At 51.6% G+C, this 22,978-nt stretch overlaps 6 protein-coding genes across 6 annotated transcripts; 2 read left to right on the plus strand and 4 right to left on the minus strand.

Moving 5' to 3' along the window:
- Positions 1-478: 478 nt before the first annotated feature.
- ASPBRDRAFT_58533 (putative protein kinase) lies at positions 479-5,032 on the minus strand (the record flags this gene model as incomplete). Its single annotated transcript, XM_067627912.1, has 3 exons — positions 479-4,523; positions 4,662-4,842; positions 4,927-5,032. The coding sequence occupies 3 exons, from the start codon at positions 5,030-5,032 to the stop codon at positions 479-481; spliced, it is 4,332 nt and encodes a 1,443-aa protein (XP_067475202.1).
- A 1,052-nt stretch (positions 5,033-6,084) lies between these two features.
- Positions 6,085-13,140, plus strand: ASPBRDRAFT_58534 (putative ABC bile acid transporter; the record flags this gene model as incomplete). The annotated part of the gene is made up of 7 exons (XM_067627914.1): positions 6,085-6,245; positions 6,319-6,459; positions 6,515-7,795; positions 8,464-8,542; positions 8,642-8,947; positions 8,998-9,508; positions 9,560-13,140. The coding sequence occupies 7 exons, from the start codon at positions 6,085-6,087 to the stop codon at positions 13,138-13,140; spliced, it is 6,060 nt and encodes a 2,019-aa protein (XP_067475203.1).
- Positions 13,141-13,269: 129 nt separating this feature from the next.
- ASPBRDRAFT_660455 (uncharacterized protein) lies at positions 13,270-14,670 on the minus strand (the record flags this gene model as incomplete). The annotated part of the gene is made up of 3 exons (XM_067628640.1): positions 13,270-14,335; positions 14,414-14,457; positions 14,525-14,670. Coding segments are annotated over 3 exons (1,128 nt in total), but the record flags the coding sequence as incomplete, so codon positions are not given.
- A 252-nt stretch (positions 14,671-14,922) lies between these two features.
- Positions 14,923-16,167, minus strand: ASPBRDRAFT_210379 (nucleolar protein 16). Its single transcript, XM_067621901.1, has 2 exons — positions 15,987-16,167; positions 14,923-15,908 (listed from the first exon to the last, which is right to left on the minus strand). Exons 1-2 carry the CDS (start codon positions 16,115-16,117, stop codon positions 15,314-15,316), a joined length of 726 nt encoding a protein of 241 aa, XP_067475205.1. The 5' UTR covers positions 16,118-16,167; the 3' UTR covers positions 14,923-15,313.
- Positions 16,168-16,338: 171 nt separating this feature from the next.
- On the plus strand, positions 16,339-18,101 carry ASPBRDRAFT_47474 (Zn(2+) transporter YKE4). Its single transcript, XM_067625861.1, has 4 exons — positions 16,339-16,563; positions 16,665-16,815; positions 16,873-17,827; positions 17,917-18,101. The coding sequence occupies exons 1-4, from the start codon at positions 16,420-16,422 to the stop codon at positions 17,930-17,932; spliced, it is 1,266 nt and encodes a 421-aa protein (XP_067475206.1). The 5' UTR covers positions 16,339-16,419; the 3' UTR covers positions 17,933-18,101.
- Positions 18,102-18,213: 112 nt separating this feature from the next.
- ASPBRDRAFT_68674 (mannosyltransferase complex subunit MNN9) lies at positions 18,214-22,122 on the minus strand. The gene is made up of 7 exons (XM_067629004.1): positions 21,651-22,122; positions 21,561-21,570; positions 21,306-21,461; positions 20,965-21,238; positions 20,511-20,907; positions 18,663-20,170; positions 18,214-18,563 (listed from the first exon to the last, which is right to left on the minus strand). The coding sequence occupies exons 1-7, from the start codon at positions 21,829-21,831 to the stop codon at positions 18,543-18,545; spliced, it is 2,547 nt and encodes an 848-aa protein (XP_067475207.1). The 5' UTR covers positions 21,832-22,122; the 3' UTR covers positions 18,214-18,542.
- Positions 22,123-22,978: the final 856 nt, after the last annotated feature.

Genomic DNA, 22,978 nt, shown 5'->3' on the forward strand with positions numbered 1-22,978 from the left:
ACATCACATTTACCCAGACCCCGTCCATGAACACGGAACACCGGCCATCAGGACCCGATCAGAAAGTAAAAAAAAGGAGGTAAATATAGGAAAGGCGTATAGGATGGAAAGAGTGACAAAGGAAACAAATGCAGGAAGGGGAGAATACAGCTCCCAGGGTCATGACAGGATTGGAGAACAACATGCTCGGAAAAGGGCTCTAAAATCGAAATGCAAATCATACTGAAGGCATGCAGATGCTCAATTAAGGGTATACCATGAACCCCTTGGACGTCCACCACACGGGGGCCCAACGGTTCAAAATCAATCATGACAACGGGAGACAGAACCGCCGATGCTTCCACCCGTTTATGCAACCTTGGGAAGAACAAAAAAAAAGTCGAACAATTATTATTACAGATATGCAAGAAGTGAAAAGGGGGTGGGGAATGAAAAGCCAGATGGCACTGCCCGCTTCATTTTGTCCTCTGCATGCAAGTTAATGACCAGCTCGTGGTGTGTCGTCGGGTTCTTTCGCACTTACCAGGCTGGTCGCAGCCGCCGCCGTCGCGAGGTCTGGCTTGCCACTTATACTCCGGGCCGCAACGCGAGGCAGTGCCGACCCTGGAGTACTGGTAGTGCTAATACTGGTCCCTCGTTTGGCGGGTGTCGACGGCGGTAGACCACTCACAGTCGAATGGCGTTTGCCTGCGGGTAGCTTGACTGGAGAGGTCCCTGAGACATCCCGGTTGCGCGCCATGAGCGTGCCAGATTTGAGGCTGGTCACAGGGGGTTCTGGCAGAGGCCGGCCTGCAGAAGGGTGAGAAGACGTAGTTGCCCGCTTCGCAGGCGATTGGGTCGTCAGTGTATAAGTTCTTGCTCGGGACGGCATCTTCACCCCCGTAATGAATTCGTGCCTCAATGCGTCCTGTGGACTCATACGACGGCTGGGATCCCACCGAAGACAACGCGAAATGAAGTCAAGGAATGCCTCATCATCACATTTCAGAACCTGCTTGAGCTCCTTGGAGCTGGGACGACGTCGTCGGCCCTTGGAGGAAACTGTAAGCCTCGGCTTGCCCAGCGAGTCGAAAAAGAGCTTCTTCCGAGTGCTCTTCTCGATCAGGTGCTTCTCTGGAGGTCCGAAGACCTCCATGATGCAAGCAAGCTGCTCCTGCTCGTTTTCTCCGGGGAAGATGGGGTATCCGGTGAAAAGCTCCGCCAGAATACATCCAACACTCCACATATCAATGGGCATACCATACGACATGCCAAGAATGACTTCCGGGGAACGGTAGAATCGACTCTGAATATAAGTGTATACCTTCTCGTTCTCAAAGCAGCTGGAGCCGAAATCGATGACCCGGATTTCAGAGCTCATCGGATGCACGAGAAGGATATTCTCTGGCTTGAGATCACAGTGAATAACCTTCTTGTTATGTAGGAGCACCAGTGTACCCAGCATCTGCTTTGTAAAGCGACGAATGAGTTTGAGGGAGAATCCCTTAAAGTCGTGTGCCTTGATGAACTCGTAGAGATTCATGCCGAGCAACTCAGTCGAGATGCAAAGATGGCCTCGGAAGTAGAAGCTTTGGGTGAAGTTCACAACGCTATGTTTACGATGAGGATCCCATTCCTTTAGCTTCTGGAGAAGATTGACCTCAATCAACGCTTGCTGATGGAATCTCTTCTTATTGCGGATGATCTTCACGGCAACCAGACCGCCTGTCTTGTGATCGATGCATCGCACCACTTGACCGAAACTTCCCTTGCCCAGTACATCGATAACCTCATATCGGTAGGCCAGATGGTCTCCAATCACAATGTTATAGTCGCCACGGTCGTCATCGTAGCCAAAGTTCGCTTGCGCAGTCAGATCACCAACATGCTTTTTGGCATTCTGTGTCCCGCAAAAGTAGATATCCTTGAAGTCGATGATCTCCCCACGCTCGAAGATGTTCAGACTGGCCACCCGCAGAGCCTGTGCCGGACTAACACGTTCTTTGGGACTGGCTTTCCGGCGCAAATCATCCAAGTTCCTAGCTGCGGTCTCGAAATCTTTACGCTTGCTGCCAAGCCGTCGCATTTCTTCGTCAGCCACGCGTATATCGGCGTCTATGTTAGACTCCGTGGGTATTGACGTGGCCCCGACACTTGACTTCGCCGAGCTAATGATCTTGTGTACAGGCGATAAGATGGACGCTGCCGAGCGGTGCGCTACCACGTCACTATCACCTGACTCATTGGAAGGACTTGGCTCCAGCGCGAGGCTTTGGTCGCTACTGAAGCTAGGGTTCCTTATCGGTTGGTTGGTAGCGGTAGACATCGATGCTTGTCGCCGTGACTTGAAATAAGATGGCTTAAGCGACGGGCTAGAGGTATTCGTTGTTGACATATTACTCCAAGTTGCAGAGGCTGGGAGCTTCGGTGGGGGCATCTGTTCATGTTTTACGGGGTCGCCATTTGACTCGAGCCCCTGCTGGGGCTTGGAGCTGCTGCGGTTCCGAGTGAATGTAATCTTACTGCGGAGTGAGGAGCCCGACACACTGTTGTTGTCGGGGTCAGAAGGGGTCGAAAGCTGACTGATAGTCTCAGCATTGGAAGAGAAGGCAGATGATCGTGTTTGGGGTCGAGGCCCGGTGAGCTTGTGAGTCTGAGTCACCTTGGGAGAGCAATCTTCCGTAGCTTTAGGGCGCAGAGCAGTATAGTCGCTGGTGCTTTTCGGCAAGCTGTACGCAATGTACGGCGAAACGGTTCTTGTACCGGCAGAAGTGTTATCGAAAGCCGCCAGAGCACTAGAGCTGCTGGCCGTCCGAAGAGCCGCACTGCCTGACGATGTACTCAAGGCGAAATGCGAAGTGCTACTTCTAGCCTGGGTAAGTGGCACTGCATCCTCATTGTCCTGAGGTGAGAAAAAGTTCGCCTTGGAAGCGGTTAACGGAGTACTGGGGGTCTTAGACAGAGTCTGTGCTGAAGGCGTGAAAGATTTGACGTCATCATCCCGGTCCTTCAACGCCTCGATCTTTGTCGTCATTGGGGTACCCAGAGGAAGCAAGTTCAACGGCGGTAACTTTAAGGGCTGTAAACTCTTTTTCGTCGGCCCGGCGGATGGCTTGGTTTTCGCATCCGGTGTCTTTAAAGCTCGCTCATCATTGGCTCCGAATGTATCATCTTCGGTCGCACTTGCTGTTTGGGTCGTGTCCGAGTCTTGTTCTACTTTATTAGGCTTGGGCTCGACATCCAGGTATAGACTTGGCTTTCGGGGGGTAACATAATTTGGCGGGTCAAAGTCACCCTTGGGCGACTCGTATGCCTTTGGAATTGCGGGGACAGGAGGAACCTCCTCATCGGTCACCGCATGTTCCATACGAGGCTTGGGGGTGGGCAGGCGTGACGTGGATGAAGAATGGGATAGTCTGGTCTGCAGTGAACCCCCCGAGTTCCTTGCGGAATTGTAGCTGGTGGTCGAGGAAAGAGACAAGCCCGAGCTATAAGATTTCCGGTTTGGGTCAGGCGTGGTACGAGTGGACGAGGGGGTCACGCTCTTTCGTGGAATATGCGAAGGAGACTGTGCAGTGGACCGAGGACGAGTAGGCACGGGCTCTGTCTGAGTCGGAGGGGTGAACGGTGCCTGTTGCGCCGATGGCACCGTAGACATACGCTTGATTCGTCGCGCATCAGTGGGGCTTATGGTCCGAGCCCCCAGGCCGGTAGCATGTGGTGGCATAACCGAAACCCTTTTGGATGAAGACGACGGAGTTGCCATGGATGCTGCTGCGTTCTTGACTGGAGTTCGAACAGCATTGGTAGAACAAGAACGAGAATGCTCCGCAGGGCCAGACGCTGCCAGGTAGATCTCTTGGGGTTCCCTCAATGGTGGCTGCAGCGACTTGGCCTTGATGCTCCGGGAATTGCTTGAGAGTTTCGTGCTATCCTGTTGCCGGGCCGGTTCGAAATGCTGTGTTCTCGGACGCAGAAGGTTGCCTTGATCCATCCGGGTTGTATCTGCACTAGCTTTTCGTGCTGACAGGCTCTGCCGCCTGCCTGTCCCAGTTGCGGAGAGAGAGCCAGGACCGATGGATTTTCGAGGAGCGCGAGAAGTAGTTGTGGTCGTGGCTGCAGGTTGGGCAAGACTCTGGCGACGGCTTCGGGCAGCCGTGGCTGAAGCTGGAGCGCGAGATGATCCTGGATCGATAGAACCGTTGACCAGGCTCTTCCGCCGAACGGAATTGCTCCTAGATCTAGTAGTCATGCCATTATCGTTACTGTTGTTCGGAAGCCTTGGCTCATACCCAGCTCCCGTCTGTCCAGGAGTAGGAAAGTGACTGAGATTTGGCTCTGTTATGCTGTTCTGGAGATCATCGAAATTGACGGGAGCGAGGAATTCTGCGCCGTCAGGAGGGGTTTGGTTATTGTATTCGATTTTTGAGAAATTACTTATGCTGGTAGATCGGAGGCTGATGCGGGAGTTGTTGCTCTGCGTCGAATCATTCGTGGAATCAATCGAGGAGTGACCGGAATGAAAGAAGGAACCGGACATGTTGCTGTAAGGTATTATAGTCAGACTATCTTTCTATAGAGAGCTCTGAGAAGTAGATTGGCGCATGAACCAACGAAGAAACTAATTGTTTGGAAAAGGGGGGTAACAAGCCACCGGAACGAGGAAAAGGAGGTCCAACTACCTTGTTCGTGAGTGATCCTGCGGTCGCGGGCCCTGTGGCACTTTCTGATCTCGAATCGAGAGTCTCCTCTTGCTCATCACACCGGTCCGGGATCCAGCAGCGACTTTGGGGGAATGGGAGGAAGTATCTGATAGGAACGGGGTTGAGGCGTGTTTCTGCAATCGTCTGCGCGTAGGACCATCTGCTTCATTGGAAGGCAATGTTAACGACTCGATAATTAATCACCCGCAAAAGGGCCCAACCCCATCCCCAAGTCAAGACTTACCTGCTGAGCTCGTATCGTCGACACGAGATGGACTAGATGGCCTTGATTGTACCCTGCGCGATTGCCCCTTTCCTGGAGTTTGCTGGAAAGCTAGATTTTCCGACATCCTCAACTCCGACCGAGAAACAGCGTCCGACGAGCAAACGGGCAGGCAAAGAGATGGTAGCTCAGATTGGCGAAGGGATTGAAATAAGATCCCAATCGCAGTGGCGTTCAGAAGTAAACGACTGCTTAGTATCTAAACCAAGCAGAACCTTTATCGACACCGTCGCGCGACCCATCAATACTTGCTACCGGTCCATTGCGGGGATCAAGAACAGCGATCTCTGTTCCGGGATGTCGACGAGAAACCTGGGAAGCCAGTTAGATCGTCGGAATTCTTCAAAAGGCTTTGACAGTTCGATCCCAAGTCCCCTTCTGAGCCAAATTATCAAGGATGAATTGGGCGTCAAATTACAGAGGAGAAACTCTGGCCGAGGGCAGGAGTTCTGGTAGACTTGGCGTTGGAGAGAAAGTTACGGGCGCATATACCTTAGCAACGGACGAAACCAGACAATAGGAACGGGGTGAGAGCACACGTAGAAATACACCGATGAGTTAAATAAGATCGGCCGGTAGCAGCCAGACAAAGAAATGAATAACCCTCCCAAGGCCTGCCAGGAAGCGATGAGGAAGAGGAAGTGGGAATGGGGATGGGAAATGGAGGAAGAAGACAAAGCGATGGTAAACAACAATAATTATTTCCTTAGCCCAAAAGCGCTCTTAACGTATCGCGAAACCAGTTGTGCCCCCCTGCTCCTTTTTGCTTCTACAAAAATGGGGCCCGCTGGGACTGCAAACCGCTCAAACACCGCTGGTTTTGCTGCTTAATGTTCTGTCGATCTCGTAACGTACGGTGCGTATGAGACGTATCATCTTTACCATTGAGATACAGTTGATACATAGTAGTTACTGGGGTTTCTTACCAGCCATCCATCCATTTCCATACAGGCACTGAAAAGGTGACGCCCGATAAGCTCCCGCGGCTCTCTCTGCATGTGCTTCTCGGACTTACCAACCAACCGAGCTACTTACTTTCTTCTCTCCTGAGTCGGCCCAGTCTGCCATCAGAAATGCCCCTTCGCCTCATGCGACTCGCATCACCTTGGATGGGGCACCATGGAAGATCACACTACGGACGCCCTCGTCAATCGTGATGAGCCTGTCCCGGTCATCTCCGCTGGGAAGCACAATGATGATGTCGAAGGATCAAAACCTGGGGTACTGAAGAGATCAGTGTATAAGGCCGGTCGCTCTCTGCAGGATAGGATTTTCTCCAAGTACGCAATCACAAATCTTTCATATGTTATATCAAGATCGCATGGATTTTATTGGCTGACAGACTTTGAAAAGGATCTTGGAGCAAGTTATGCCCATCGAAGATGTCGATGCTGAATCAGTGTCAGTCGGCGACAAGCCAGTTCCCGTCGACAGTAAACGGCCGGCATTTAGCCTACCTCTGATGGCCAACAATTTCCGTCGATTCAATGCAAGGTAAAAAGTCTTCTTTTCAGTCTGTGGCTGCTTGAGATACTGATGTCTTCGACAGGATTGGCATCGTTTTCTTGTTCCAGACCCGTGTCGAGCGTCTGCTCAGTTGGAAACAGACATCTCACACAGTCTCCTTTCTCTTCATCTATTCCTTCATATGCTTAGATCCCCATCTTCTTGTCATTGTTCCATTCGCTGTACTCCTGTTCTTTGTCATGGTGCCTGCATTCCTCGCACGTCATCCTCCACCCCCCTCGACTTCCACTTCTAGCATCACACCCTACTACTCATACCAAGGCCCAGCCCTTGCTCCTGCCAAAACCATTAAGCCAGCATCGGAGACTTCTAAAGATTTCTTTCGGAACATGAGAGATTTGCAAAACTGCATGGCAGACTACTCCGATGTACATGATGCGACTGTTTCCGCGTTTGCGCCGTTGACAAACTTCTCTAATGAGAAACTTTCATCAACAGTATTTCTTGCATCCACGCTAATGACAGCTCTTTTATTTATAACAGCTCACCTTCTCCCGTGGCGACTCATTTTCCTTATCGGTGGCAATGCGGCCATTGTGTCAATGCACCCAAGCTTTCCAGATCTGGTACAGAGTCTTGCAGAGGACATACTGGATCACTCAGCGGAACAAGGACCGGCGACTGATAAAAAAGAGCAGGACTCTCACAACATCGGGGGTGTTGCTATGCCTACTTCGCCCTCGAAAGCTGTGTCCTTGATGGAATCACTGGCCAATATCTCCTTGGACTCCTCCCCAGAAGAGCGGGAGGTTGAGGTATTCGAGATCCAATATCGCTCCCTTGCTCCTTATTCTGAATCGCAATGGGAGCATTTCCTGTTCAGTCCCATGCCTTATGATCCGCTCTCTCCGTCACGGATTGCCGGGGATCGTCCTAAGGGCTGTCGATTCTTCGAGGATGTCCAACCTCCAACTGGATGGACGTGGAAAGGCAAGAAGTGGGAATTAGATCTGGACTGTCGCGAATGGGTTGTGGAGCGCATGATCACGGGAGTCGGCTTCGAGGTTTCCGGTAGTCCAGCTGAAAGTGGCATGACCAGTGGTGAGATTGGGGGTTGGGTCTGGGACCTACCTCCAGCCTCCAGCAGAGATGAAGAGGAGGCTGCGTCTACGCTCGCATATGACGACCTCGACTCAACAAACCCATCAAAGGGACAAGATCGGAAAAGCAAGAAGAAAGGGAAAGAAAGGGTCTCCCATGACTACGAGGAGAAGGTGCACATTGGATCTCACGGCACGGGAGAATGGCGAAGGAGACGATGGATTCGCATCGTGCACCGTACCAGTCTACCAGCTGCCGACAAGTATGATCAAGCAGCAGACGACGATACCCGCGATACATGAAGACATAAACATGTACCCAAGTACCATCAGTGCACGATACTGGCGATGAGATGTATCCATCAAATTTGGATGATAACTATTCAGATCAACATCCTACATACCTAGAAGGGCGCCAAAACAAGTGGACATGTATGATCCGACCCACGCTGACCAGTTGCAACGATAGCAGTCTCCAAGTAAATGAGGCCCACCCTGATACCGTACGATTACCAGGTCTTGTGGCAATTAGTAGGTTCCACACTGTTGATGGATTCGCTTCGGGCACTATCGGATACTTATCGATTGTTTTTGTTTTTTTATTTCTTTTTCTCCCTTCTACACAGTACAGGTTGTCTAGCGGAGATACAAGGTATACTGGGTCTCTCCTTGCCAAAATGATATCTTACTGTTGAGAATGGAAGTTGGGTCTCTGTAAAGCCTCCTTCCGTAGTGCTCTCTCTTCTTTGGTAGCCATGTGAAACTGCCAGAGGCTGGTAATGTGGGGAAGGACCGCATTCAGCAATTGTTGCCTAAGGCATAAATGTATGTTTCGGAGGCAACGCCGATGATCCGCAGCCGCGATAAGATGGAAGCGGACTTGCGGGCTGACAGCTACAACTACTTCCTCTGGATAGTCGTGGTGTCCTAGGATACGCATCATTCGATATCATCCTCCAATGCCAGTTGAACAGCACTATGGAGCGGTTATCTCCTGCGAATGGATCTGGGTAGGTCAACAGTCTGGAATACAACATGAATGATGCTTCCATCTACTACCAACTGAGGTTACTAAGTTGTGGTTCATTGACATATTTCTACGATGTTAGGACTCGCGTGGGGCGCGGCTGTCCCCATGTGCCATGGGATACATGTCTATCATACCCACGATTGTGATCTCGATTGCTGTGCTAGGCTATGCATCTCGTAAAATATCTATCGCAAAGCGTCCCAAATGGACCATGCCATTCGTTCCAGAGCAACCCATGGCTTCTGACTTGCCAATTGATGGCTCGAAACAACGGATGGGCTGGGTGATAAGCTTGTTTACCATCTCATTGGTAGGGCTATCCAACGAACTTATCAGAGTAATCCTGCAAGGGTGGCCATCTAATCTCTCTCTTCTCATAGCCTGGGTAAGCTGAGGGTGTCCCTGCGGGGAGTCGTTACACTGACGCATCAGTAGGCAGCCGCAACTTGTTTGATCGCAATAGCCCGTCCGAGGACTTGCCCACTTTCTCTACTTACTTTCTACCTTTGTATCTTGGCAGTAGAAATTGCCTACATAACAGTTTATGATGTGCATGAATCGGTTCTCGCCACTCATCATGTCGCAGCTGGTACTGCTTTGGTCGGATGTCTCATTATCCTCGCGATGCCGCTTCGAGGTCCTCTACTTCCCTGTATGGATATCGGTGCTGTTGGCCAAGCGCCATCCAGCAAATTTCGCAGTCCCGAGGATAACCTCCGACTTTGGCAATTTTTGAGCGTGTCATGGATGGCCCCGTTGATCTCCATAGGTAGGAGGAGGCAATTGCAAGAGGAAGATGTTTGGTTCTTGGGGTTTGAATTTCAGCACCGTAGGCTACATGAGAAGTTTCGCAGACTAAAAGGGTCTGTCATTGGTCGATTGCTTCAGGCCAATGGCATCGATGTCTTGATTATTACCACGATTGCCATTGTGCAGATGCTTTGCGGTCGGTCTAGATTAACGCCTACATAATCTGATGATTCTGACGGCATGGCAGATTTTTCTACACCGATACTGCTCCAGCAGCTGCTACAAGCCATGACTGACCGTGGTTCGTCGAATCGTGTTGCCCTGACCTATGCTCTGCTGTCTCTTGTCCTCCGCTTGATTGCTGCACAGTCACAAGTGCTAAGTCTGTGGTACGGAAGACGCAGCTATGAGAGAAGTCGAGGCGAGATGATCATGATGGTGTACGAGAAAGCTCTCTCAAGGAAGAATGTATTTGATCAGCAATTGGTTGACAAAGCAGAGGAAGATGGGCTGCAAGATGAAGACAGCGCCGATATGGATGCGGAGCCCGAACAGCGCAACTGGTGGAATCTTTCTATCTTTCGACGAACCGCGCGCAAAGAAAAGGTCAAAGGAACTGCTTCTATGGGTAAGATATTCAACCTTTTGCGCGGGGATGTTTACGAAGTGGCCCAGCGTTTCTGGGAGATCGACACTTTGGTCGATAAGCCCCTAGGACTAGTTATCGCGGTTGTGCTAGTCTGGAAACTGCTTGGTCCGTCTTGCTTCCTGGGAATCGTGGCCGTCTTGATTGCCCAAGTTCTGAATGCATTTGTCACTCGTATCCTGCTCCGAAAAGAGCGAGTTCGCCGGCTTGCAACGGATGGTCGACTACAGGTCTCCTCCCAGTTTGTGGAGGCGCTGCGCCATCTTCGGTGGTATGGATGGCAGAATCACTGGTTGCGCCAGGTTATGGACGCCAGACAATCTGAGCTAAATCTTCGCATTGTCACCATGCTGTGGGGTATCGTTATCCGGTTTATCAACACATTCGCCAGTGGCCTTTTCCCTGTAGTGGCGCTATACGCGTATACTCTTCTGGCAGGGAACCCGTTGCGCATCGACATCATCTTCCCTGCTCTACAACTCTTTACTATGCTCGAGACTCGTCTCAGGGACATCCCGAGTCTCATAACGGTGCTGATCAATGCGTCTATCGCTATGGAAAGAATCGAAGACTTCATGGCTGAGCCTGATAAAGAGAGAAAGGATGCCATCGATGCAGAACCGGCATCGATCCAGCTGGACCATTGCTCTTTCGCCTGGCCCGGTAAACAGTCGCCAGTCCTCCGCGAGGTCGACCTACGTGTACCCCAAGGGCTGACTGTTGTGTACGGCAAAGTCGGAGCTGGCAAAACAGCTCTACTGCAAGCCTTACTTGGCGAACTGGACAGACTTTCTGGTGTTTCATACGTGCCAAATGAGATGATTGGATACTGCGCTCAAACCCCCTGGCTGCAGAGCATGAGCATACGAGACAATATACTGTTCTCTTCGCCGTATGATGCGCAGCGTTATAGACGAGTGCTGGATGCGTGCGCCTTGTTGCCTGATTTGTCCAACTTTAAGCATGGGGACTTGACCTTTGTTGGTGAGAACGGAGTCGGTCTCTCTGGTGGACAGAAGGCGCGGGTGGCACTTGCACGGGCAATGTACAGCGCTGCCAGGATACTGTTCCTCGATGACCCCCTGTCAGCTCTGGACCACAACACAGCCGAGACAGTCGCTCGCAAATGCTTCTCGGGTCCCTTGATGCAGAATCGTACAATTGTGTTGGTCACTCATAGAATTCACCTGGTTCGACAGATTGCAGAGCAGATTGTCCTCATACAGAAGGGCCACGCCGTTGTCGAAGATAAACATGAGGTCTCATCTCGCGGGAGTGGTCAATCAGAATCTAGCTCGTCCGATAGTTCGTCTGGTACAGGCGAGGCTGAATCTGAGAGCGAAACGGCACTCGCCGACGGGACAGCTGCTGTGCCGACAAAGTTCATTGAAGAAGAACATCGAGCGGAATGGGGCGTCAAGGCTAGAGTATATTGGAAATACATCAAAGCCAGCAAATACAGATGGTGGATAACCCTGATCCTCGTGCTCGCCGTGTACCGATTCACATCCGTGGGACAATCCTGGTTTCTGAAGGAGTGGGGAGAGGCCTACAACGAAACGCTTCTACTGTTCGGGTACTCGGGCACTAACAAGAAATCCTTCTCGGGTGACTGGATCACACCGTCGGCCATGGTGAAAATGATTGACTGGAGACCTTCTAACCCCCTTGATGAATTCCCGGCCCCGGTCGAAGATGTCCGTCCCTGGCTGCTGGCCTTCTTTATCATTACCACTTTCCAATCGGTCGTCCTTTTGGTTGCACAGCTTGTGATGCTTGTGATGGTCTATAGCGCAGGAAAGACACTTTTCCAGGAAGTCATGGTGCGAGTGAGCCATGCTACCTTTCGGTTCTTCGATGTGACTCCCATTGGCCGATTGATGAATCGCTTGACCTCTGACATTGGTGTTGTTGATGGGAATATCAGCGAACAGTTCCAAATGATTGCTTTCCAGGCTATTACTTGGATCTCGTCGATTGTTGTGATAGCCTCAGTGACACCGACCTTCCTTGGTTTCTCACTCGTACTGACGGCGGCATTTGTCGTGGTCTTCTTACGTTTTCTGCCAACATCGCAGAGCCTGCGGCGGTTAGAGATGGTGTCACTAAGTCCGCTGATATCTAATTTTGGTGAACTGCTTCACGGTCTAACCACCGTCCGCGCCTTCCATGCCGAAGGGCGCTTTCAGGATCGAGTCATCGCAGTAGTGGATAAATTCCAGGGAATGGACCACTTCTACTGGTCTCTCCAGAGCTGGCTCATGTATCGATTCGAGAGCCTCTCCGCTTTGTCAACATTCTGCCTTACTGTCCTGGCTCTGTACACGAGTGTCTCTCCGGGTCTAGCGGCGTTCGTGCTCGTCGCAGCCAATAACTTCGTTGCGTCCACCCATGCCCTGTGCAAGCAGTATGGCCAGCTGCAGATGGATTTTGTATCTGTCGAGAGGGTAGACGAGCTGCTTCACGTCGAGCAAGAATCGCCTGGAACGATAGAGCCCCCCGCATCATGGCCCAAGTTCGGCCGTGACATCGTCTTCGAAGACGTGACCATCCGATATGCGCCTCACCTAGACCCGTCGCTCAAAAATATCTCCCTGCGCATACCAGGGGGGTCCACGACAGCCATAATCGGTAGAACCGGTAGTGGCAAATCCACGCTGGCTGTGTCACTACTAAGCGTAATCCGTCCCGACTCGGGACGAATCCTTATCGACGATCTAGACATAACGCAAGTTAGCAGACAAGCTCTGCGCACTCGGGTCACGTTCGTTGCGCAGGACCCAGTCCTATTCCCTGGCAGCATCCGCTTGAACCTAGACCCAATAGGGGAGTACTCTGATGCAGAATGTGCAGACGTGCTGAAGCGAATCTGCAGTCGACACGGATGGAGTCTAGAGACGCACGTTGAGGCAGGCGGGCGGAACCTCAGCCAAGGAGAACGCCAGCTGATCGGCCTCGCGAGAGCTGTGCTGCGTCGCAGCTCGATTGTCGTCCTGGACGAGGCGACTGCCTCTATTGACCACGAAAGTTCGCTCGAAATCCAGCAAGTGCTACGAGAGGAGATGAGGGAGTCGACTGTGATTACCATCGCGCATCGACTAGAGGCCATCAAAGACGCAGATTACTATATCATGTTGGACCAGGGAGGAGTATCCAAGCAGGGGTTCGTGAAGGACATGTAAATGTCCGTGGAACAGATCGATACATAGAGAGAAGAAGTAGTTTCCATTTCCATTGTCAGCGAATACATCACAGTAGAAGCCAAGGCAGAACTTCTCCCCCAATTAGCATCCGCTATCCATATTCAAATACAACTCCTGCAACTCCGACGCTTAAGCGGAAGCATGAATCACGAGATTCACTTCTCATCAAAGAAAAAAGAAACAACCACCATCAATCGTCAATGACCCATATCCATTTCATGAGCCGTGACTCCCCCTCAACCATAAATGTACGCAACAACAACGAATAAAACCCAGAGCACCGCCAAATCCTGAAAAGCCATTCCTCCGTCTGAAGGGCCCTTCATTTCCGAGGCACTCTGAGAGGTCTGACTCTCGTCACTTGTCCTGACCGCGGTAGACTTAGTAGATTCTTTCTCAAATTCATCGTCCCACACTCCCGTAGAGGTCGCAGTGCCGCTTTCAGTCACAGTGACCGTGACAGTCTCTTCCGCAACCCTTGCACTTCGACTGGCCCAGATCGTCGAAGTATAAGTTGACCAAGGTCGACGACGACCATTACCAGCGGTAGTACTTCCTCCAGCGTAAGGAGAAGATATAGTAGTAGAAGAAGTAGGACCAACCTCCTGAACAGAATAGACGAAAGACGGTAATCTCCACGGATCAGAACACACACGTTCATGTTCACGCGTAGCTCTTCTCTCATTCTCATTCTCATTCTCATTCTCATTCTGCTTCTCCTTCTGGATAGCCGCAGATACAGACGAAGAAGAGAAGGTGGAATCCTTCCTCACCATTGAACTCTGCGTGGGCATTGATGATCCAAATGCAGACGGAGTCTTTCGCAAAGGAGTACCCGGCAGAAGAGGAGGAGGAACGGGGACCGAAGGGCTCGGGACTGCTGCTGCTGCTGCTGCATCTTCTCCCGGAGTGAGGTGAGAATCACTACTTCCTTCTTTCTGCTTATTAATGCCTTCACCATCGACGTACACGATGGTAGGGTACTCTGCATCTGCATCTGCAATATAGGGATTACCCAGAGTATGGTTGCGAATTGCGTCTTCGTCTTCGTAACTGCAGAGGATAGTCTCCGGAACAGAGATAGGAACAGCATCTCGGAGCGTGTTAATGAGTTTGTATCCGGTTCCGTTGAAGGCGCAGAGCGCGTCGCCGGCGTGGGGGTTGGTTTCGTAGCCTGCTTTTTGTTTAGTACGGGTTCATCTTGTAGTATATATAAATTGTGAGGTTGGGGATGGGAGAGGCGGGTAAGTACAGGTTGCTTTTCCCTCATAGCCGACGGGGAGAATATCCTTCAAACTATATGTATCATCAGTATAAGTATCTCGCTTGTTTATCAGGTGTGAATGTGATAGGCTCAGCGTACAAGATGTTGCACGATCTAATCACCACACTATGCTGAACTGCACAGGCGAAGACGAGCGGGCCCTCAAGGGAGCCGGAGGCGCAATAACTTCTACCTGGCTTGGAGCAGTAGAGAGTGTTGGATTTGGGGTCACTGTTGTCATGTTTCCCTTTGGTTAGATATATTGTTCCTTATAGGATATACTATAGGGAGAGGGTAGGCAGACTATGCAATCTGCGCTGCAGCAGTGAGCAAGAACGCCAGCATGGCAGTTAGGGCAAGGAAGTTTGGAGTCATGGCGGTGATCCTAATCTCGGTTTCGAGATGTTGCAACTTTCTGCGATAGAGGAAATTGAGGGAAGTAGAGGAGAATGAGGGAAACAAGGGGAAGATGAGGGGCAGAGATATGAAAAGTCTACATAGTTTTGATCTGTATGTTTCTATATGAACGCGCCAGGCGTCTTCGACGCGTCTGTGGATAGCTTCGCGCCTTGTGTTGTATGTGGTACGGTGAATGGGCATGGAGAGGGCTCACGCTGCTTGTGCTCGAGTTCACGTGGTAGCACAAATAGTGGATATAATGTTCATAAACAAGCACAGAAAGTTGTGGATGACCAAATCAAGTGTATTAGCATTTGCGATCTGTGCCAGATATGCACAGATGTAGTCTATAAAGATGGTATAACCGCAAAAGCAGAGACAGATCGGACGTGTGATCCAACAATCCAGTCACAAGCAACTTTTTATCCCAAATCAGCCCTGTCATAAACGCCATACTCGCCGATAGAAATGCATCAATTCAAATCCCAATCATGACCGGTTCTGCTGCTGCTGGAACTTGCGAATCCTCCGTTTCAAGTCGCCTTCCGTCTGCTGCATCGGGTTCAATCTCCGGTCACGAGCCATAGCCGAGTAGTTGTCTCCGTGCTTCTCGATCAATCTCGTCACCCACTCTTCCTCTCTCTTGCTCTGATGGCGCGGCTTCTTGGCCCTGACGGTCACTCCCTCCTGCTCAGCCTGACGCTCGAGTTGCTCAACAACAGCAGTTCCGGAAGCATTTGGGCGGGGTTGTGTGACAATCTCGTTATTCGACAGCTCGTTCAATGGGTCGTTGAGCGGGTTGTTGCGCTTGACCTTGCGTCCGGCGATTTCGACCTCTTCGTCGGCCGCACCGCGAATCACACGCAGAATCTTGCCAGTCTCGGGATCACGCTCGACCTTGATATCACTTGTGGCAGTTTGCTTGGCGAGCGCCTCAGTACTGCTCTTGATGTACAACGAATCTTCGGGCTCTCCTTGAATACCGTCCGCGGTTGCGCGCTTCTGAGAACCACCGGAGGGGGCATTGAGGCGGTGGACGAGACCCAGACGGCGGTAGTTTTGAGTGAGGGTTTGCTTGCGATCCCTATCCAAAGGAAAGTATTAGTATATAGTCTATAGATGATTTGTCTCCCCGATTTATTGTGTCCGATCATAGACGTACCAGTTCTCCGCAATGATAGCATTTCCCAAGACATTGATCTTCTTCTTGCCGCTCTTGAGAAGACCGGCTCTCTTGGCCTTGGCCTTGGGCAAAGAAGATCTCTTCTTCTTAGCTTGTCTGATGTTAACCATGGCGCAAGATACGGGGTTATAATATGAAAAAGTGGGGTGATGCAGTCGAGGGACCGGAATTGAAGCTCAAAAAATTGCGGCGAAAGAAAACGGGATCTTATCGAGTTTGCATGTTTGCATTGATAGGGGCTTGGCGTGTTTGCTGCAGGGTCCCGATACGGCGATAACAAATCACGCCGGCATTGAGAGATCCGACAACGGCGCATCATATTTATCTCACTGTCACCCTCTCCCCGCTCGTTTCTTCTTCAATTCCTCTTCTACTTTTTCCTGGGGGAGCCTACAATTGATCAATTGTTACTATGGCACCCTCTCTTCTGGCCCCAGCTCGGCGCATGGGCCTTGCGCTCGTTGCTGGTCTGGTTCTCTTCTCCGCACTAGCTATTGCGCACGATGCTATCTCGGTGGGAGATATGTCTGTGGGACAAATCGAGGAGGAGCTACAGGTATGCTGGCACCCAGTGACTTCATAATGCTGTGTCTTTACAACACATAGTCACTTCTTATTTCACAAGTCTTCCAACATAACCCCACTAATGCCATTTAGAACTGCCCCCTCGTCGAATCCCTCAACGAGCATAAGCGCGCCGCAGCCCCCGAGACGGCCAGCTTGACTTCCAAAATCTTCTCTGTCCTCTTCCCCGGAAGCCCTGCAGTAAATTCTATCCTGGCAACGATCTACATCTCCGGCCCACCCAGTATGTGTCTTCTCGCATCATAACCTGCAACAATCATAACCATGTCCCCCGCACTAGACTTCCTCCTGGCCCTATGCCCTCCAAACATCGATCCCTCCTCTCTGTCCGTCATGGTCGCATTCGCAGTCGGCGGTCTTCTAGGCGATACTATCTTCCACTTGCTCCCCGAGATCTTCCTCGGCGAAGACTCCCCAGACCATGTCCGCTTCGTGATGGTCGAGCCGAACCGCAACCTCCTCCTGGGCCTCGGAATCATGGTGGGCTTCTTCACCTTCGTCGCAATGGACAAAACCCTACGCATCGCCACTGGAGGAGCCGGACACGATCACTCCCATGCCCACGCCCACACTGATAGCGCCAACGATGACAACAAACCCACTGGCACCACCACCGGCGCCTCCCCGCAACCCTCCGCCGACCTCAAACAGCGCAAGCCCGCAACCAGCATAACCGCTTCCCAACCCACCGACAACGACGACGAGAAGGAAATCAGCCCTAGCGTCAAACTCGGCGGCTATCTCAATCTCATCGCCGATTTCACCCACAACATCACCGACGGTCTCGCCATGTCCTCCTCCTTCTACGCCTCCCCCACCATCGGCGCAACCACCACCGTCGCCGTCTTCTTCCACGAAATCCCCCACGAAGTCGGCGACTTCGCCCTCCTCATTCAATCCGGCTTCTCGAAGCGCAAAGCCATGGGCGCGCAGTTCGTCACAGCCATTGGCGCCTTCCTCGGCACTTTCATCGGAATCGCCGTCCAAGAGCTAGGCGGGAATAGCTCCACTACTGCCACCTCCACAATTGCCGAGCACGCGCCATCCGGCCTCCTCGGAACAAGTCTCACCTGGGGTGATATGCTTCTCCCCTTTACAGCGGGGACATTCCTCTACGTGGGAACAGTCTCCGTTATCCCAGAGTTATTGGAAACGGGCAAGGATAAGCGCGTGGAGATTAAGAAGACGATTGTGCAGTTCTTGGCTGTTATGGTTGGAGCGGGTATAATGCTTGGGTATGTTCTCTCTCTTCCCCCCCCTCCCTCAATCGCCATCTCCCCATTGCTTTGCCCGGAATAGACTTAGTTGCTAACGGTCGTAATAGCATCTCCTGGGATTGAGTAAACCACGACACAATAGTCCGACTGACGATGATGAAAAGTACGTAGTTTGAAAAGACGATACGGCAATATGGACATAGACTCGGTTATCTTAGTAGTAAATAATGATGTGTGGACTTCGTCCCGGCGTAGACAGTTCTAATACTACTGAAGTTTTACGTTACTGGTACCATACCACTTTCTAGAGTATACTGTATGTCGCCAGATCAGACCTACGCTTCCTCATTGACAATACTAAAGTTACTAAGTACTACGTATATAGCACAAAAGTTGAGTGCAGTGTATACTAGCAAATGAACATCAAAAACCTAGTAACTATATATATAGTATAGTATAGTATATCAGTAGTAGTGGTTATTATAGGACAGCTACTACCTTCGACCAGAACATCAAAACCACTAAAGCGCCCAGCGCGCGGACGTAAACATGATGACTCCCCCAAAGTAAATATAGAAGTCAGTAGAAGTAGGAGTAGTAGATGTGTATCGTCAACTAGGATTGTCTAATTAAAGCAAAGTAAAGCAAAGCAAAAAAACATTCTTCGTTTTGATCTATTGTTCAGTGTTTCGCTTCATCATGTGAGCTCGTCTCGTAAGTGGAATCTATTGAATCACTCGTTATAGTGATACACCTGTGGTTGATGGTGTTAGTGAGCTCTATCCATTGGAGGATGGAGGGGGGTTTGCTAGTATGTGTACTAGGGAAAGGAAGGAAGGAAGGGAGAACGTACAAAGTAATCAGGCAAGCCGTAAATGGAATATCCCAGTCGCTTCGCCATCTTGGCGAATCCCTCCGTCTCGACGAGGTGATAGAATGGGAAAGCGGGAAACATGGCGCCGTCACGATGCACATCCGCTTTGACCAGGAGTGCGGTTCCGCCGACCCCGTCGAGTTCGATTTCGCGGCTAGGACGGGGTGACCCGGTATTTGCCATGTAGGCCATGAGGGTGCGGTAGGTGGGCATCTCAGCGTATCCCTCGAGGAGGATCTCATCTGGTCCCATCATCTCCGCAAGCTGTTGGGCGGTCGAACTGTCGATCCACGAATTGAAGTCGTAAGGGCGGACATCCATCTTCTTGGTATCCTTGTTATAGTACCGCTGGAAGCAGTTTGGAACGATCACGGGTCGGTCGTGAGCGGTCAGGTCTTGGATCAGGGTCGCTGGGGTCTCGACGATGTCGGAGTCGAGCCAGAGCACCCAGGAGGTACTGGGACCGAGGGTGGTGAAGAGGAGACTATTGCGGGCGCGACTCATGGACTCGCGACGCGCTTTCTGGTTGGACATTTTGTGGCGCTCTTTCTCGTCCTGCGATTGAATGGGCGGGTCGAAGTCCTGGCGAAGGATGCTGATGCTGGCGAAGCGGCTGTCAATCGGGCCCGACTGAGTCTCGCTGATTGCCTGCTCCAGCGCGGTGACCGCGGCATTGCCGTCCTTGGTTTTGGGGACGATGAATCCAATTGAGATCAGCTCATGCGGGTAGCTCAATTTCACTACATTATCCCAGAATTCTTGGTAGAAGCGAGCCAAGGGAGTCAAAATCAACACCCGCTCCCCTTTCTTTATGGATTCGCTGGTGCTGCTGAGCTCGTTGAGGTTGTAGTTCATCACAGGCGGAGGTGCTTTCTGGCCATCTTCGCGGACGACTTGAGATTTGAGGAAGGGTTTCGTCGGAGGAGACAGGGGATGTTCGGCGGCATCATCTCGTCGTAGCTGCGAGGAGGAATCGGTGACAGGAGCGGCGGCGGCGGCGGAAGAGGAAGGGGAGAGCAGGAAGCAAAGGAATCCGAAAGCTAGCAGGGCAGCCAGGAAGACCGTAATGGGACTTGTGCGACGCATCGAGCGTGCGACGGCCATCGTAGCCGTGTGCTGATGGAGGGAGAAGGTGGAAGAGGTTCGCAGTCGAGTTGGTGGTGATGGTGATCGAGCTGCGCGGTGGATAAGGCGGCCGCGGAATTCAATCTGGCCCGGCGAGATGTCGAGAGAGCTCTTTAGCCAGCAATCAGGAAGGGGATGATCCGGGCCCCGGACATAGCGGAAGAGACAGAGGATGGAATGAAGAGTAAGACGAGGAGGTTTGAGGCGAACGAGGAGAGGATGAGGAAGGAGGCTTGGAGATGACGGGATGGAACCATGGCAGGATTGAAGCTGGCCGGAAAAAGAACACGCGGAGCCCGAACTCTCGTCGCTCACTTCTGCACTTTTGTCTCTTGTCTCTCTCTCCTGCTTACCACAACATCCTGCGGTCTCTTATCAACGATCTGGTTCGGTCAAACTTGGTTCCTTCGAGGACGAGACATTCGACTTTTTGTTCCATGGATCGCACAAAGTAGTGGAAGGTGCAGCAGTGGCTGCATTGAGCGAGAGCATCGCCGCATGCGGCCGTCGCACCAGTCCAGATTGATGTATCCCTGCTGTGAGACGCGCCACGATCGCGCCCGCTCTATGGGTTGGCTGGAGAATCCGTTCTATTTCTATCGTCTATCACATTACAACGTAGCTTTTTCGGGACCTATTGGTCTCCCCGTTCATCTTAATCGTTCGGGTAGCTTCAACCTCACGGCAGCCACCGCATCACACCTTCAAATGCAACCAAAGCCATGGCATTCGCCGGGAATGCTCGTAAGAAGCATGGCACAAACCCTCGCCAGTACCCTCTAAACCCTCGCTCCCGATAGACCGCCACCGCAGCATCCTTCCACCCCTGGAACCGACGCTGCCCGTCGTTGAGTGCGCCTCCCATCGGGTCCGTCATGAGGCGCTGCTTCACCACATCGGACGGATACGACGTGATCCAGAAGATTTGCGCGGAAATCCCCCCGGCCCAGAAGTTGATGGTAGGGGCCGACATGCTGGTTTTCTCCTTCATCATCCGGGTCAGGATGTCGTAGGAACCCCACCAGAAGAAAAAGAATGACCGAAATAGCATGGTCGCGCAGAGTCCCCGATATAATCCGGCAATGCCGTGTGTGCGGAGCTACAAATACAGAGTCAGCCAACAAGGTCTGACGCTTTGAGGGTCTGGATTGCTTACCATCTTGCGAACGCAATCTATAGGTCCACTATACAGGCGCTTGGATTTATCTGCAGAGTACTGGATCTGAAGACGCGCCTTGACATGCTCCACTGGTGCGGCAATGAAACTGACTGTTGTTCCAGCCATGATGCCCGCAATGCCATGACCGAAGCTAGGGAGCGTGCGAAGATCCGTCTGCTTGCCGGTGAATGGCATTTTTGCGCGAATCTCGGGTTTTGAAAACACGTTCTCGAGTAACAGTCGGCGATAGAAAGTTAAAGAACCGAGCATGCTGTGTTTGACTGATCAGTTCTCCCGACTCTGTGACATTTGTCTGTCCACCAGGCAAGACTACTCACACAGAGTCCATGACCATCCAACCGACCAGCGGTGGAGTAGCTCCCTTATAGAACCCGCTGACACCCTCTTTGCGGACTGTTTGTAGCACGCAGTCCAGTGGACCCCGGAAATGCCCTTCATGGCTCGTTTGTAAGCGCACTTTGATTGTGTCGAATCTGCGAAGTCCGTCCGTGGTCAACGTGTGTTATAATTAAGAGTAGTCCATAGCGAGGGAGGGAACAGGGACAAGGTGCGAAGGGGCATCGTTCACGTACGGATGGCCAACTATGGATCAGAAATTGTTAGCAAAGATCACTTCCAAAATAAACGCTGGCAGGCTATGCGCGGCGCTGGCTAGAACATACCACTCAGTTTGGCAATTCCCGAAAAAACTCCTGCTACAAAGCCTTTATAGTCATGCTTCGAGCTTTGGGGTTTCGGCGGCGTGTTCGTTGGTGTATCGGCCTCGGCCATGTTCCCGGAAGAGCGCTGCTCTGGGATTCCCGATGTCGTAGGGGTCAGCAGCGGTGCGGTCGTCGACGACATGGTCGACGGTGCAGTGCTTGTGTGTCGCAGAAGCCGGTATGTCGTCCCCTCTGTTCCAGGCTGTGTGGGAGTGCGAATTGGCACTCGGCTTCGTTTGACCGAGGATCAAAAATTCGTCGTGGTCTGTCGGGGTCCGCTATCGGACAAAGCAATGGGCGGAATTAACGAGCGCACGAGCGGTCCATGGATGGCTGAGAGCCACGACTTTTGGATAATAACTAGAGATGAGAGGGATCGTTCTCAAGGCATGGACGCAGTCATAAGAGAGAAGATAACCTAGCGGAGGAAAAGGCGAAAGACGGGGGAGAAGTTGAACAGGCAGAGCAGCAGATGCGCCCCGCAAACTCCGGCAGTTCGGGGAGCAGCAGCCCAGCTCCGACCGGATGGCCAGCCGATCGGGGGGCAAAAGGCTTGGGGGAGCCACTCACGTTGCGCAAAATCATTACTAGTACGGAGTATGTAGTCTAGCAGATAGTCACTAGTCTAGATATCCAACACCTACTACATTAGCAATAAGTTAGTAGTCGACAGGTGCGACATCGTCAACTGTGAGTTCTATTGTCTTTCTTGTGGTTTGATCGAACCTAGCTCATTGCCGATTTCGCAACTAGCAATGAATCATCCCTCACGTTTTCTATACTAACAGTCGCTTTCTTTTATAAAGTATATAACCAACTGAGCGAAACGTCACATTCCAGTCCCACCTCAAGGATGACAGGCTGTTTCTGTTCAACCCTTGATGTTACAATGCCCGAAATAACACAGTGTTGTGAGAAGTTAAAGCTGCAAACACAATTCTGGAAACAAGGGAGTGTCAACCCCAGGGGGGTGGCAAATAATAGCATAACAGGAAAGGAAATACAAATCCGGGGGAGTCCACGGATCGGCTGTGGGGTATAGTTGCATGATTTCATAATACATAGTAATGGTTTTATGGAAAAGGAGAAAAGCAAGTTGACACGAAGGTAAGTCCTCGAAAGAGAGTGGAATCATATCAGGCGTTAAGCACTCAATCGATGCTGTCCTGCAGGCCACCGATAGCACTCGATGTGACCCGGAGTCCGAAGTCCGAGGTCTGAGTCATGCCCTAGTGCATAACTAATGCTGGAGCTGCTAACAACCATTCGCTAGAGGGCAGTTGCCGCGG

The sequence above is a fragment of the Aspergillus brasiliensis genome (assembly GCF_001889945.1).
Source record: "Aspergillus brasiliensis CBS 101740 unplaced genomic scaffold ASPBRscaffold_14, whole genome shotgun sequence".
Classification (NCBI taxonomy): Eukaryota; Fungi; Ascomycota; class Eurotiomycetes; order Eurotiales; family Aspergillaceae; genus Aspergillus; species Aspergillus brasiliensis.